General features: G+C 38.1%; 1 protein-coding gene across 1 annotated transcript in view; it reads left to right on the top strand.

Moving 5' to 3' along the window:
* LOC104538780 (DNA polymerase alpha catalytic subunit-like) overlaps positions 1–15837 on the top strand; it is a gene marked incomplete at both ends in the record, with an annotated part of 42521 nt that extends 26684 nt beyond the window's left edge. The window contains one exon of the mRNA XM_010182108.1: positions 15721–15837. Within this exon, the coding sequence (XP_010180410.1) occupies positions 15721–15837 (117 nt within the window). The remainder of the gene's footprint in view (positions 1–15720) is intronic.
* Positions 15838–16892: the final 1055 nt, after the last annotated feature.

Below are 16892 nucleotides of genomic sequence, written 5' to 3'. Positions count from 1 at the left end.
GACTGTAGTGGGAAAGGTAAATTAAGTCAAGGCCGGAGCGGGAGGCAGAACAAGAGCTCTCCTTTAAAAAAGAACAGGCTGGTCTAAAGGAAAGTTTAAGACTGACCTAAAAGGGCTACAGGAACGAGTTGTGGACAGGTGTTGAAATTAGTTACTGAAATGGATGTGCAGCTGAGGGGAGGCTGTGAAGGAAGCCTGACCATCTCAGAACCCTTACCAAAAGGTTCTTTGAGACTTCTAATGTCTTGCTTGATGCTAACAGTAGCAGGAAGAAAATGGAGTCATTTAAGGTTCAGTTAAGTAGGGCTGTATATGTTTATTATCTCAGAATAAAGTGAGATACATTTTAATTATTCCAAGTGAAAGTATTCTCAAACCAGAAGTTGCCGTTGAAGTACGCATATCTTGATACATAAACCTTCCTAGTGAGGTCCGTCAAGCAACTACATTCTTGCACAGTAGTGGTCATCTGAGGAGGAAAGAATGGGAAAGGGGAAAATCTGATGTAATGTAAATTGGTTTAATTGAAGCCTACAGGTGTGAAAGTGCTTGAATTACGATCACTTGCTTATTGCATGATATTGCACTAAAAGTGTTAAAGTTGTTCAGGTGATCTTGCCATACCTGAAATGCGGGTGCTATGTCTTTTGAAACATTTGGCTATGAGGAAGAATATATAATTCATTCTTCCTTCCTCTTTTCTATTGCTTGTCTTCTGTTATCCTATGAAAATCCATCTAGATTTGATAATTTTACAAATCTTTAAGAAAAAAATTCATTATGGAGCAGGAGCTAGGCACAATTTAAAACCAAAACAAAACAAACCCAAACCAAGTATGATTGCAAGAATTGAGTCTAGATGAGTAAAGAGACTAGAACTGGGACATGAGACTGGAGATGGACCTAGGTGGATATAGAAGAAACTAAAAGCAAAGAAGCTGAATTGAGTGGAAGTGGCAGGATTAGAATATTCAAATTGGGTATCTGCTGGTTAAGCACCTGCCTGGGCAGGTAGGCTTGAAAATAGCATGAGGAGACGGGCGTGGATGAAGATGGCCTGTGAAAATTTGGACAAGAAAAGCAAGCAGGTATATTTGAGTGTGATTTGTTTAATAAAAAAATAAAAGCATGAGAAAATTCCTAAGTCTTGGCCTGCTTCTGCTATTGACAAATACTGGGCAAAACACATAGCTTGCAGAGAAGGTAGAAATTCACTGTTACTATGGGTTACTCTGTTTATTTCAAGCAGCAAAATCTGTGTATATCTTTAAACACTATTTTGGAGAAGAATGAGCAGAAAAATGGATTTTTTTTTTAATTTAAAAATAGAAGAGGAATCCTGATACTGCAGAGTGGGACATTTGAAAGTTGAAAAATCCTGGAATGAATACTACTTACATAAGTTTAATCCAGGTCATTTATGTGGGATGTTACCCCATTCTGTCTTTTTTTCAGTACATTGCAGCCTATAGGCTGGACAGCACTCATTAGATGAGCAGCAGGTCTGTATTTGTGTCTCTCCATTACTTAGTGGACACCCTTTACCTTACCAAGTGCACTCTCTGAAACTTTGCCTAGAATTATTTATTTTTCTCATGGAGTTTTCTGTGGCACACTTCCCTGTAGGATCAAGTGGCTCTTAAAGAACATCTTTACAAGAGCTGTGTAAAGTGAGGGCACAGATGAATATTTTTATTTCTCAAAGAAATGAGACATGGGGGAGTGAATGTCAAACGTGTCCATAAGTTTTAGTGCCCGATTTGTGAAGCAAAGGACCTGATTTTTCAGAGAGTGTAGTTTTGCATAAGTGCCCAAAGCACAGCTTGCAGGTTACAGTGGGGCCTACTCAAGCTTTAGTGGTGTAGACCTTGAAATTTCCATGAAAACAGACCAATTTCTGAGATGATTGTCAGCTGTGAGTCCTTTTAGTCACCTGGAAGTGACTTGTCTGGCAGCAGGAGAATCTGTGTAGCAGAGCCCATAGTGCGTTTCAGCTCCCCGGGGCCAGATTCAGTTGCCTTTAGCGCTTTGTTTTAATTTCTGTCATTTTACTCCATAGTCTCCTGTGTTCACAGTACTCAGAGATGCAGCAGTAGGCTTGTTAACTTTGCATGCCTGTTGTATCCTAATGGCAATCCAGTCCTTGGCAATCTAGTCCTTTAATGAGAATTAAAATAAAGATGTGGTCCTTTAACTGTAAATTGACACATGATTTGTACGTACAGGGAACTGAAATGAGGACTACACTGGCTTCTGATTGCATGCTTCTTGCAGCTTAATGTATTTTTCATATACTCTGTATGTGAAGATACAGCGAACATCCATGGCTAAAGGGTGCCATTCCATTTTATAGGAACCATATACATACATCCGATGACAGAATTTGGCCTGTATAGAGACAAAATGTTTTTATTAATGGTGTCATGAAAACTAAGCTCTCAACCATTCAGTCAGTTCATTCACTGTGGCATAATAAATCTTTCAGCAGAGAACTCATGCTCCAGTAATATGTAGCGAATTTATTGTGAAGTCAATTAGTAACATGTATTAGACTGTTTTCAGGAGGTTTTTTCTTCTTAAGTGAAATTATTTCTTTTTATTTGTAGCATATTTCTGAAATAATTAGTTTTAATGTGGTTTCTTGAAGTCTTAGTGGAAGCCTATACTGTAACAATAAGTTCCTTACAATTATAAAGAAAATAAGTTAAGTTAAAAATTATTAGTTTATTAAGTATATTATACTATTCATAGGCAAATGTTCTAATACAGTAGGTATTATGTTAGAAACCATCCGATCTGATTATTTTAAGAGATTTTTTTTCTTTTTCGTCAGTTGCTTCTTTTCTGATTCTGGGTTTTAATCTTGACTTGACTTAAGCTTTCGTGTCTTACTAATGCTGCCAGTGAGAGAACTTGAGCACTAAATAGTTTACTTAATTATCTGCTATACAACAGCTGGTATTATTTAAAAAAAAATGCCATCTCATCTTTGGGTCCGCTGTGGACTAAAAAAGCAGAAGCAGATCAGATGACTGTAGCTACCCTGTCTGCTTGGCACTGTCGTCCTCCTCCTCTCTCTCTCTCTCTCTCTCTCTCTCTCTCTCTCTCACTTTCAGTTTTCAGTGTAATGAAGAGCAGGAGAACAATATTCTGTAATTAAGGATTCCATTAAGTTGAAGAAAAGAGCAAATGGAGTTGTTTGTTCTCCTAGCTGAAAAAATTTGTCTGGGGTGGGGGTTAGTGGTAGTAGTGTAGAAAGAGAGAGAGGTGGGTGGAGAGACTAAGTCAGGGCTGTTTGTTGAATATACTGTTAAGGACTGTTACCATCCTAATTAATCAAGTTAGAAATTACAGCTGTAGTCGGTTTCCCCCCAATTCTTGTTATCAATTTTCTTCTCTTTTGAGACAAAGCAAATATAAATTTTGTGTTCATTTGTCATTCGTTCTTTGACTTCAGCATCTCTGAAAATAACAATGTAGCACAAAAGACCAGTATTTACCTAGTTGTAATGTGGGTTGCCATGGTGTTTTGCAAATTATTGCAATTATGTTCACCATGCGAGTCGCCCTTGGTAACTGGCGAAAAAACTGATAATCCTGTTTTGAACAAAAGGTCAAATTGCTGAATAGAAAGTCTTGATTAACTAAAAGATGTACAAAGTGGAATTATTTCCTACCATTCAGAAATAGTTCTTGATCGGGTTTGGGGGAGGGGGTGAGTAAGTACATCTGATTACTGAAGTACAAAGCATTGAAAGGATGTTGTCTTGAGCCTTTCATGTAGTCTTAATGGTGGCTTTTTTGTCAAATTTACCCATTTGCGGCATTGAAAGAGGCAGCTGCATTTAAGCTTGAGAGATGGTGCTTTTTCAAGAGTTCAGTGCATGGAAAGTTCTCAGCAGTATCTGCAGTTTACTATTAGACCTTCAGCTATTAAAACTGATGTGCTGCATTTGAGCCCATAGCTCTTGGTGCTTGTAAAACCCTCTGACTGATGATCTAATAAAGTGCTCTTACCGGACAATCTCTGATCAGATACTTTAGAAAAAAAATAAAAAAAGAAAAATAACTACAGCTCTGAAAAGGATGGAGGTAGAAGCACACATGGCTATACTGAAAAGTTTGCTTTTGTAGTCCACAGTGGAAATATTAGTAAATACGACTTTGTTTTCAGTTTAAGTACTTTAAAGGACTAACGGGTTGCTTCAGAAATAATTTTTATTTACACTTACAACAGTAAAAATTAATCACAAAATATTAAAAGTTCTTCATAATCATCAGTCCTCAACAATTGCATACAAATATGTAGAGGGAATGGTCCTCTTCCCGTCATCGTATTCCAAACACTGTTTTGGGTTTCCTGCACTTTAATGCTGTGAATTTCCTTTCCTCTCTCCTATTTTTTTCCCTGTTTGGCTGGAGGTGAGCGAGGGAAGAGATGAAGAGAGGATTAAGGGGCTTTCTGTTTTAATTATTCCACTTTTTGTTTTTAAATAACTACCTGGAAATTAATTCTTAAAACTTTGGAGAGCCTGTGTGAGAGCAGCATGAAAGCAAAGTAAACCTGGACAAGTTTGTGGGTTTACATTCTGCATCACCTAGCAACCCCCTGGCTCAGCCAGTTCTCTTGTCTGCCCCCAGTCCTGTTTACAGACCATTCAGACTGCTCTTCTAAACCATGAAAGATATTCAGTTTCATTAGTGCCATTCTCAAGGAGAAAATAATTAAACTTAAATGAACAAACACTGCTTAGTGATGCTTTAAACTTTTCTAGTTTAAGGTGACCAGACCATTGAGACCACTTTCTCTACCATAACCTTTCACTCTGTTGAGCTCCTCTAAACTTACATACTTATGTATGTGTGTGCATTAGCAATTTTGAAGTTTTAAAGTATTCATTCCTTCAGTATTTAGAGATGTTCATAACCATATTGCAAAGACAAATATTTCACATAAACAATCTATTTGTCTCTTTACCAATTTGAGATGTATACTTGAGTTGACAGACTGTACTGTTACTGCCACGTGCGTGGGTAAAATCTCTGTGTTGTGTATTACACCTAATGCCACATTGAACTTCCTGCAAGACAAGTCTGTGACAGAGGAAGAGATTCAAGGGCTATTCAAATGTTTGAGGGGAGAGGGAAGAGAACAGAATTGTGGTAGAAATAGTGGGAGTCGAGTGCTTTTAGCTTTCTAACTGAAGTAAAGGCACAGATTTTAAGAAATCTTGAGTTCTTATTGTTTGTATGTTGCTCGATTCTTTAACAAGCAATGGATGGATGGGCTGTATGAGCTCTTTGTGCTTTGTTGACAGTTGACAGACAAAGCAAAATTTTTTCTGAAGCCAGGTACTGTACTTAGTTGTGACCTATTATAGCCCAAGAATGTGGCGTGCTTTGAGTTGTATGAATAGGGAGAATATTTTGCAGAATGGACTTGAATATCCTTCTAGAGGTCCATACAGATATACGTAAGACATCTTTCACTTACCCTCTTCTCAGTGTAGTTTTCCATAGGAAGTCATTTTAAGTATGCCTTCTTCCAGTTGCTTGTTTGAAATCCAGTTTAGCTGTTTTCAGATTGTCTTAAGTAAAATAAAATTGTTAGTAATCACTGGTTCTCTTTGTGAATGGTATGGTAGCCTATCAGCACTTGTGCTCTACTTTTCTAATGCTTTGAGATGCATATTTTGGTGCCTAGAACCTTATTTTACTGAAGATAAGAAGACCAAGATGTGAGCTTTGATGTGAAGTAAAGCAGAACATACTTGCTAATTTAGTTTATAATGTACAACTGTGAAGGTTGGAATTCGTCCACTTGTGGTGCTATTACATGTGCTTAAATGAGGGCCACTGTTTGCATCCAACCTATCATAAGGGCTTGGAGTGCTCTATTATCCTTTCAGCAGGCTGATGACAGAGCCTGGTCTTTGCACAAATGAGATCAATAAGTTTCAAATCACTTGTATGAAATGACATATGACTGTACATTTAAAGATGCCTGACTTTTTTTAAAAAAATCAATTTTTAATAACATGTAAAACCCTTACATTGACCTACAAGATGTTTTTCACTTCTGTCTTGTTTGATAATTTTGTTTAAAGCACTTTTTACGTTGGCTTGTGCATTTGAGTTCTTTTTGGGAGGGCAGGGTGCATTTCTTCCTGCTTCTGTTATCTCCTGCTTTGTTTCGTATTCCTCCTCCCCTCTCAGATTTTTAATGGTCAAACTGATATGACAGATACCAAGAGTAATATTTTATAGAAATTAATGACGTTTTCTCTGAGTCTTGGGTAGTTCCTTCCCCCCCCCCAGTTCTGCATTAGAAAGCAGTTCAAGTACTTTATTTTGGAGTATCCAAATCACAAAACATAATTCTTGAAAATCTGCAAACTTTCATTTTCAGTGGCCTCGAAATAGGTGTATGGTATTTTGTCTCTGACTTTGCATCACAAGAGCGATGCATTATTGATAGGACCTTGAGGTATGCGAGTACTGAAAGAACTCCTAAAAAGTATGCTTATGGGACGAAATTTTGTTGTAGGCTAAATCCTCTCAAGCTTCTGTCAATTTTTCATAATATCCAGAGGGAACTCAGCTTGGGTCTTTGGGCATTTTGGATGAGAGCTGTTTGCTGTGAAAGGTGAGCTTCACTTTTTGTAATATCTGCCTGGTATGCACATCAGTGCTTCTATCATTCTAGTATCATCAGCTCTTTCAAGATAAAAGGACAATTTGTGCTCTTCTGAGAAACTTGGGTGGTATTTATTTCTTCTCTCGTACTCTGTTTAAGGTAGCAAGTTAGAGTAGCTACATTGCCCGCAGTCACAGTTTGCCTGTTTGCTTTGGACTGTCACAATGTGGTTCTTCAAGGGTGTGGTTCCCATTGACTCCAGTTGACTTTAGGTCAGTTTGGGCTGGCTTTCCAGTGGGGAACTGAGACAATCTCAGGCATCCTCAAAGCTCATTGGTTTCTTCCTTAGATTTGAGTATACATATGTTGGATAACTTAGTTTTAAGGGATTTTTTACTTAAACGTTTCGGTTATGCCTGGCAGCTCAAGACAATTTTCATATGCTCTTCATTTTGAAATTTTTTTACATATTTAAATTCTAGGATGAAATTCAGACATACCTTATCGCTACTGTGCAATCTCTTGAACCTGACGTAAGGGCTTCTGACTTAGTACAATTTGATCTCTTAGTGATGTACTAAATAAGTGGAGAGAAATTTCCCAGTAATTTCTTGTTAAAATTTTGACAAAAATGAAAGGAAGATTGGAATGACTAGTATAGCAATAACTAATCTAAATATGTCTGAACCTACTTACTGAGGAGGCTTTGCAGGTGCCCTAAATTTCCTTCAAGGATGAAATGAGGTCCTTCTCATGGTCTCACAGATATATTTTTTTTATTAATGCTTGATATCTGGTGTGCTTGAGGAATATCAAGCCTTGCAGGATCCTGAAAAAATTGCTGGCCCAAAATTCTGCATCACTGATGGCTTCTAACTCCATCACTCTGGTTTTTAGGCTTGGTTTTCATGATTATTCTTGTTAATAGAGTGCTCATTCCTTATCAAGGAGATAATAATTGATAGGAAAAATGTCAAAATAGGTAAGATGCCTCACCTGGGAATACTGCTTCTATTTACAAAGCTTACTTCTGGTAGTAGTCTTTTATAGAGCTAAAAGAAAAGTCTGTTTCCTCAGAGGATTTGGCAGTTGCATGATTTTATAAAGGCTTCATTTCTGATGGCAGTCATTTTTCTAGGGAGTGAGGAAGTAAGGAAGCCTGATGTCTGATTTTCTGTACATAATACTTTTCTGTGACAGGATATTCTTCTTGGTCTCCCTCAAATTTATTTCTGACAAGATTATCTCCAAATTTCACCTTGATGAGGAACTTACTTGCCTTTTCTTTCTTCTGCCCAAACAGAATGGGTGACCAAGACGTAAGTTTTTAGGCATCACGAGGTGTTTCTTTCATATGAACTCTTTTATGAGTTCAGGTAACACAGTTTCCAGGTTGTTTGTATGAGTAGTTACAAGTTCCAAAGGAGCGGCCATCTCTGCTGAGGCTGTCCAGGAGACACATGGACTTGACCGAGTCAGATATTTTAAGATACCACCTGTGTGGAGCCCTTCTGATCAAAGTGTTCTCCACTGAGTCTGCTTTACTGGTCTCACTGGTAAATTACTTCATCCACAAGACTGGTCAAGCAGCTGTCTGGTGTATCTTTGTACTTGCTCTGGAAGGATGAAGCATCTGGCTGGAAGCAGCTAGAGAAAGTAAATGAAGCCGTCAGGCACCAGGGTATCACAGAGTTACTTTTCCTGCAGATGAGAACAGCGTTTCTGATTATGCCAATACCAGACTTTCCTCATCAAGTCCTCCATCTCGAGAAACCCTTTCAAAAATTGAATTAGTCTGTGCCTTGAGTCTAGCAGCAGTAGAATGGGTTTCTTTACAAGAGAGGTCTTCTGAGGTTTTTAACAGGTACCTTTTCACAGGAACAACTGAGATGTTGCCTGTGGAACCTGAGTTAAGCTGGGCTTCACACTGCTAAGCCAGTAAAGGTTCCTGTGTGAAATCTTGTTTCACTACTTATGGTAGCATCCCTGACCTGAAGGGATTTCTTCTTGGGGTTGCAGCAGTAGCAGGTAGGTGTCACTCAAGTCTGTGCTGTCTACAGAGATTTCCAGTGCATGACACTAGTTCTCCCACTGTCATTCAGATTTGCATTGCTGCTGAGCTCTCGCCAACACAGTGCAAGTGCATTTAGATTGAGTCAGTGTTATTACTAGAGTATTTCTTTGTTCTGAGCAGGCAAAAAAATCAGATTGGAAGTTGAAATTCCCTAAAAGTAATTTGGTTTCTGGTACTCAACAGAAAAACTTCACTGACTTCACAGCAGTAGCTCGTCTTTAAGTGGATATTGTTACACCTTTGCTGTTTGAAGTGTAAAAATGTGATGTAATTTGTAAAAGATGTAGCTACTATTAATAGTGAAAACACTTGTCAAAGCGTTTGCAAACAGAGGTTTTGGCTCAAGTTCTAATTCCTGAGATGCCACATACTACTAAAGAACATTTGTCTGTCTGCTTCCCCAAACATTCGGGTACTTACAGAAGACACAGAAAGGTGGAACAGAGCGAATACACCTGGGATGTAGAACAGGTTATTGCAAGTGAAACTGATAATTTTCAGGTCACCTAGTCAGGTCAGTTACTGCCACGAGAAACTTCATTTGAAATATTTCATAAAAACATCCGTCTTTTAACATTGCATGGGACTATCAGTAGATCTGATGGTTTACCCAGTAATGCAGCATTGCTGGAACCTTATCCTTCCAGGGGATTTAAAGCCACGTCAACCAGATTCACCCTGGCAGTGCTATCTGTAATAATGGACATTGGCAGGAAAATTGGGGTTGAAGCGTCTGGCCTTGGAATTAGTGGAAATAACGTGGTTTTGTAAGAGTAGTCTGAAAGGAGAGGTCAGTTTGAAGTTAGAGTGGCTTGATTAGTGACTCACAATGGTGCCCGAGTCGGAAAACGTTGATTGTGTTGTCTCTCACGCTCAGCCTTCCAGTAGCAAGCTTGTGCTGGTTGACTGGGAAAGATTGTCCAGATTGTGTTCCTACACTTAACTTCTGGCACGGTTTCATGATTTAAGGTGATAATTTCAGCTCTACAGTAAGGAAGCTATGGATTTTGGATCCCATGTGCTTGAGGTTAGGTATCCCAACCATCTGGAGGCTGTATGTCATCCACCAAGATGCTGTTTTCAAAAATCCACATTAAGACTATCTGCAAGGGAGAGTAGGATTGTAGAGAAGCAAGAACTAAATACATGTTAAATTAAGCTCCAAAGTGACTGATGGTGACTTCTGAATAATTTTCAGTGCTTGCACCTTGCTTCTTTTTTGCTACTGCATTTTTTCATTCCATGTGAACTTTTAAAGCACTGTAGTCCCTTAGCATCCAGGCTGTCTGAAGGCAAGAAAGTAGATACAGAACTGAAGTGTCGTAGAGAAGCACATCCAGTCTTCTATTGTAGCAGGCAACCAAACTACATTGTGAAATGTAATTTGTAAAAACTATTAGGATAAAGCTCAATAAATGAATGTTGTTGACTCCTGCAACTTCTGTTTGAAAGGCTGTTCCAGAACCACTTTGCCTGTGTATTTGGGGGTAATATTTATAATGCTGTTGATCACTAGAATGTGAGAGGCTAATTCTCAAGAACAGACTTACAAAGAAAGAAAATTACTTTTGACTTGCAAATTTCTCCCCATTAGCTACAGTTTGTGGACATAGTACTCTTCAGAGATTTTTCTTTTATATTGTGCATTTACTTTGGGGTTTTTTTTGCATACATTTTTTATACTTTTAAGTGAACTAAGCATTTGTAGACAGAATGTTTGGAAATGCTAGTTGCTCCCCTCTCCAGTCGGATTTCATTTCCCACAGTGTTGCAGATACCAAGTAGAACAAAACTGAAGGTTTCCTATTATTATTTTGTTTGATCTATTGCAAATTAATTTACAGACTTAGTGATAGCTGCTGGGAAATGAAGGATTGGTTTTGTTTGGTCAGTGAAGACGACAGGCGTGAATCAAATAAAGGTTAACAATAATGCACTTGAACAAATTGAATCGGAACATAATGCGTGTATTGAATTTGATTGCGACATGCATGTCCATGGAAAAGTTTTTTGTTTAAAACAAATCAAGGCTATGGCTTAATTATCAAAGCAAAACAAGAGACATAAAAAGCTACTTGTTTCTGATACTGCTTCTTTCAAAAATAGCTCCCTTCACACAGTTATCTACATGTTTAATTTCCATGCATAATAGCAACAGTTATTGTTGTCATTTGTTAAGAGAGATTAACAGATAGTAAGTACAAACAAACGCAAATAAGGCCTGAATAGAGAGGTGACAAAGAAGAAAAGACCTCTTTAATGTTACTTATAACTGGTAGGAAGTCTATACAAGTGATATTAACTGTTTTCTATATGAGTTGAAGGGACATTTAGTTAGTACCTAAGTAACATTTGCTTTTTTTATTGTAGGCAACAACTTGTATCTCTGCTTTTTTATGTAGTTTATTGAGAAAGGTACTTTTCAGTGAAATTTACACATTTTGAACATTATTTCTGAGTAGTTGAAAACTACACTAATAGTAAGCTGCTGAATTTGAATGCTTATTTTTGTCCTAAGCTATTGCTTTTAGTTCAAGCAGAGTTTTTCAGTCTTTTTTCACCTGCATTTTGTGACCAGCGAAGTTCCCATCGCTTTCTTCAACAGTAACTGCATTAGACTGGAACAATTGCATAAATAGACTTGGAGGGTAGTTTGAGTGAACCATCTATGCGTTCCCTTATACGACAATAGGAGCAGTACTTTGAAAGTAGTGTCGTCCTTTCTGTCGTAATTGTTAGCTAAAAATGCCAATAGGTGGCAGAAAACACACTATGACTTTTTTCATGTGTTATTTTCCTGGTTGTCTATTTTTGCTCAGCTGAATTTGGGATGCTGCTCCCATTCCAGGCTTTGTTTGTTCAGTTGCACTTGCATTCCCTAACTAAATACCTTACTATCTGGCAGTTTCCATGCTTTGCCTTTCTAGCATAATAAATTGTTTTAAAGTTCAAATGTAGTCATTTAATATGTTTTGAGTCATGAGTGTTCTCTTTGTGTACACAGAATCTTTTCATAGTTACAGCTGAAGCAATTATGCTCTTAACCAGGAGGGTTTTGGGATGGGTGAGGATACCCTCTGCACCTCCCCCTGCCTGGCTGTGTGTTTTAAGGCCTCGTTCATGTCAGACTGCTACCAGATGTTTCATAGGAAGGTAGAGATGCCACACAGTAGACAAATACGGCATAAAGAGCTTTCCACACAGAGCATAGTTTTTGTTTCAGAGAATTAAGTTAATAGAAGAGCTGTGACAGTTCATTATCCTTTCCAGAAATGTTTTTGTGTTCTTCCTTGCAGTGGCTCTAATGGTATTTTCAATACTCACGTGAGTGCCTGAAGATATCAATGCTATCTTTGAGTATCTTTTTTTCCTGCAGAAAGTTATTCCATGTCTATCAAAATTGAGTTGTTTAAAAAAATGTGAGGCAACACATTAACACCTTCCTCTTTTAGAAATAAATCTTAGGTTCATTTGCAAAACCAAAGCTAAGGACTAGCTTTTTGACTTGAGGCTTATTTGAAACTGCTGAGTCCAGAAGGGACAGGTCAGATGTCTCCCTTAGGTCAGGTCCTAAATTAGGACTTTTCACAGTGAAGAATCTGCAGATTAAGTAGCTCAGTCTTGTTGAGCGGTGTCTACCTTTCCAATGTCACTTGTGAAATATGTCACTTGCCATAAATAATTTGTATGTGACAAGGAAAGTGGTACTAGGGCCGTTAGGACAACAGTTGTGGAAAAGACCAAAATTAGATCTACACAAGATTTTTGAACTCTTGGAATTTTCTCACCTTGCAGTATTAAATATGCAATGATTTGCGTTGTTAATCTGCATAACAATAAAAGTCAAACATAGCGATCACATACACTGATCACTGTTTCCAAAAAGCTTGCTCTGACATTAGATGTACCCTTATTTTATTAAATGAATCTAGAGCAGGATTTGCCTCATCCCAAAATTTGCTAGGTGAACTGCTTTTTGGAGAAGCTTTTTTATTCCTCCATTTACTATATATAGATCATAGGGTGACTAGCTTAGACTGGGTATCGGGCATTTAGATATCAAAAGCTGAGTCAAATGAACCCTAACGGTAGATCTTAATGAACTTCTTCCATTTCTGCATTACGGACTTGAGCACACATCTTAAGTAGTGCTGCATACCTTGCTGTTGGCATGAAGCTCCCCACAAAGTTTTCTGATCTGCCCACATGGGCACAAAAGCTCCTCTCTGCAAGAGTGACATGAGTGTTTTGATGGGTTTATCACAGAGGGGGATAATAGTGAGGATATGACATAGCTGGAGAAATGGTGAAAGAAGAGAGGTCTCTGGAATAATTGAATTTATTTGGAAAGGATTTGAGCTTTCATCTCAAAAACAAGCAAACAAAAACTAACCCTGAATTGGACTTCTAGCTCTTTTGAAAAGATCGTAGAAGAATATATTTTTAAGTTGAAGAAAAGGATAAAGCTGACAAATACAAAAGAACACAGTGTTCAGGTTATCTGATCCTTTAGAGAACAAGCTGCAAGTAACAAACAAATCCCTTCATACTCCAGTAAATGATAGGAAAGATACTGACAAACTTTAAAAAACAAAAACCAATAACAACAATGAAACAACAACAACCAAAGAAACCCCAAACTTCTAAGAGTAGACAAGTCAAGTCCCACTTTAACAAGGCTTTGGAAAATGGAAAACTAAAGTTAATGTATTCTTCCACACAAGTTCCAAAGCAACTCAAATGCCTAACTTTAAACTAAGCTACTGACATCGTCATATTCAGTCAGGATGCTGGATTAATGAGATACAAAATACAGATTCAATTTTGGCCATGCCAGTGAGGAAATAAAACTTAAGTCATGCCTTATTAATGACTTTGCTTTCCAGCAAACCAGAATCTCCAGGAAATGAAAGCCAGAAAAGGTACATAGTTGCAAACTTTAATTACTGACTTATGACCAAGATGGTGATAGTGACATAGTGCTCTGAGTGGAGCTGTGGAACATGGAAAGGTAGGAAACACAGTAATAATTGGAAACCTGATTTGCCACTGTGGAAATTCGGTAGAAGTCATTGCCTGAGCATAATGTTGGGACTGCTTGTTAAAGAGCCAGGGAGAAAGGAAGCAAGCAACTTCTTGAGTTGTCCTCTGCTTTGTAATAATTCTGTCAAACTACCCAGGAATCCTGGTGTGGTTGGATTAAACTTCTTTGCAGGAGCAACAAAAATTTTGGAAACAGAGGCAAAATCAGTCATTATTCACAGCAGAGACATCAACAGCTGATAAACTGAAATACAGAATTTTACAGTGCTGAGCTGCTCAGGGGTAGTAAAAGCAGGAACTGTTTGAGAACAGTTGCAGAAAGACCTTGTGATACCAAGTTGACTTGTCAATTCACAATAAAAGATTAAATCCTCTGACAAGTCATGTTAAGTAGTGCAGATGCTAAAAACCCAATCTTAATTTTGCATACAATGTGTTTAATGACTTACTCCTGAATAATAAAATTATAATTTTTGGATAATAATAAATATCTTTCTGGAAATGACTACTCAGTGCTCAATGCTCAGTAGTGCTCCAGGCAAACAGAGCTTGAGGAAAGAAAGGAGCAGAGAACAAGAAGGTAAATACCATCTTGTTTGTGTATAAATTCAAGTTCATCTAGCTTCCTGAATACAGTGTACAATACTGGTTTCATCTCCCTTCCCATTTTCCCCCACCCCCTCATTTGAAAAAGGACCTGGAGGAAATTCAGAGAAGGGCAACAAAGATGTGAAGTGGTTTCCGTGCAAGGAGCAACTAAGTAAATTAGGACTCTGGTTTGGAAAAGAGTTTGATTGCAGGTGATGTGATGGAGGTCTGTAACATCATGAGTGGTGTGGAAAAGGTGAATGCAGAATGGTTATTCTTAGTCTCTCCTGATACAAGGACTGGAAAGCACTAAAAAAAGGAAAACTTTTTTTCCTTTGTGTTCAAGAAAAATCAGATACTTTTTCATATAGTGTGTAGTTGTTTGGCAGGATGTTGCAGATGCAAAAAGTTTACATTGGTTCGAAAAGCGCTTGAAGTTCATCAAGATGAGGGTAGTAATGCATCCGTCACCAATGAACACAGAGACAGTGATTCAGGAGATCCTTGAGCCATTTCCAAAAGCTGGGAAAATCTTCTGGGAAACTTTTACTGTGTGCCTTCCTTATGCTATTCCTTAGGTATCTGCTGGTGGTGGTTTTTAGAGATGAGGTGTGGCATTGTTTAACCTATGGTTGGACCTGGTACAAAAGGTATATCCTTACGAAGCCTGGAAGCATTAGCTCTTTCATACTCTTAAGAGAAGCTGTTTGCGCGTCTCTCTGAGCTGACATAGAGCAAGCTGGTTTAGATTTTATTTCATTTTAACTCAACAAAATGTTAGTGTTTCCTAAGTGAGTCAGTTTATGTTGAAGTCTCAATAGGTTCCTATTAAAAAATATTTTTTTTAAAAGAGAAAAGACAAGAAAAGAGCACAGAAAAAGTTTCTGACTGTCATTAGAAAACCTAAAAGTTAAAACCGTTTTTCCCCTCTAAAGCACAAGCAAGGAAATGGCACTTTACTTCAAAATTTAATTTGTTACAGGTCGATGGGGTGTCTTGCTGTCTGGTCTACATAGCTGTGTAAAATAATTCTCTCGTATGTAAAATTTGTCTGAAGTGGAGAAGAGCAGAGGTTTCAGTATATTTCAAGGAAGGTGTGACTGCAGTGTGCAGAATGTGAGGTTTTGAAGCAAGAGGACTTCAGCTTTGATCTCCACCATGGTGTTACCTTAAGCAAGGACCTTCACCTCTTTATATCTGATTTTTGGATCTTAGCAACACATACTATAGTATCAGCTTCACAGAGGACATTAAAGTTGGGAAGTTGGGATTTTTTTCTTTCCTTGAGTATGGTTCATTGTTTTGGTGAGATAAAAAGGAGCTATAACTTGAATTTATGTTTAAAATGCCTTTTCTTCTGTGTTCTCCCTTTTTGCAGGGTTGGTTAATATGTGAGGAGCCAACGTGCCAGAATCGAACCCGTCGACTTCCCCTGAGTTTTTCCCGGAGTGGCCCCGTGTGCCAGGCCTGCAAGAAGGCTGTTCTCAGACCAGAGGTGAGTGTTTTAGGACAAGCTTTCACAGCGGTGGAGCAGGATTCTCGTGAAGTTCGCCTCTCTCTCCACTCAAAGGCAGCAGGATTAAACAAGAATTTTTAATTAGTTTATTAGTTTAAAGGGGACTGTTTATGCTTTTCCCACTCCACATTTATGCTGTGTCCTCTTTGCTGTGAAGAGAGCGTGCCATGCAGCTGCTGTGTTTGGAAATTTTCCAGCTGACAAGCATTTGGTCAGCAAACTAGAATTTGCTGGAATGTTTATGCCAGAATACAGGTAAATTAAAATAGACAAACAAAACCAACTGCCTGCTTTTCTGCTGACTGGTTCTCACCTGACTGAATGTGGTGCTAAGGAGCAGGAGGTGGAGGTGGGCTTTCATACCATCTTTTGGGGGAACTCTAAGGCAGTAAGTATTTTCAGGAGACAGGAAGTTCTGCACATTTTTGGATTTTGTTCCATGCCTGATAAGTGTAGGAGCTTTTAAACCTCACATTGAGCTAGATGGTCTGGTTTTCCAAGGTTCAGGACTGCCTGCTCCATCCTAGCTGGTTCCCTTGGATTCTGAGATTAAAGGAAGCCGATTCTGTTTCATGTTGTAGAATTCTGGCAAAGGACTTAAAATTCCTAGTTAGGAAAAAGAAAAAAAATTTAGAAGTTTTGACATTTTCCAGAATTTATATAAAACAACCAAAGAGAGAGAGAAAAAAAACTCCATAGAGACAACAGAGAGTCTTTGATTTGGGTTCATTTCAGGTTGTAATAAGTCTTTAAATTACATTAAACCTACAAAAATCAAGAGTTTAAGGTGGTGCTGAGAAGTGAACGACTTTTTATTTACTACATGAGATTTTTGGTCCTTGCTCTTCAATACTGCAGATGTAAAAAGTAACAAAGGATAAGTGTTAGTAAAAATCAAGGGACTGAAGCGGCATTGTCAGAGAAAGACTGATCAAAAGAGCCATTTTTTTGCATTAGTTGTAAGTTAATACTGAAGAATGTAAGATCAGATAATGAACAACATTAAAAAGTGGGTAAAAATGAGTGGAAGTTCC

This window comes from Mesitornis unicolor, unplaced genomic scaffold (assembly GCF_000695765.1).
Source record: "Mesitornis unicolor isolate BGI_N332 unplaced genomic scaffold, ASM69576v1 scaffold43503, whole genome shotgun sequence".
Taxonomy (NCBI): domain Eukaryota; kingdom Metazoa; phylum Chordata; class Aves; order Mesitornithiformes; family Mesitornithidae; genus Mesitornis; species Mesitornis unicolor.
The sequence above is the reverse complement of the archived record's forward strand: the minus strand, read 5'-3'. Positions and strand labels throughout refer to the sequence as shown.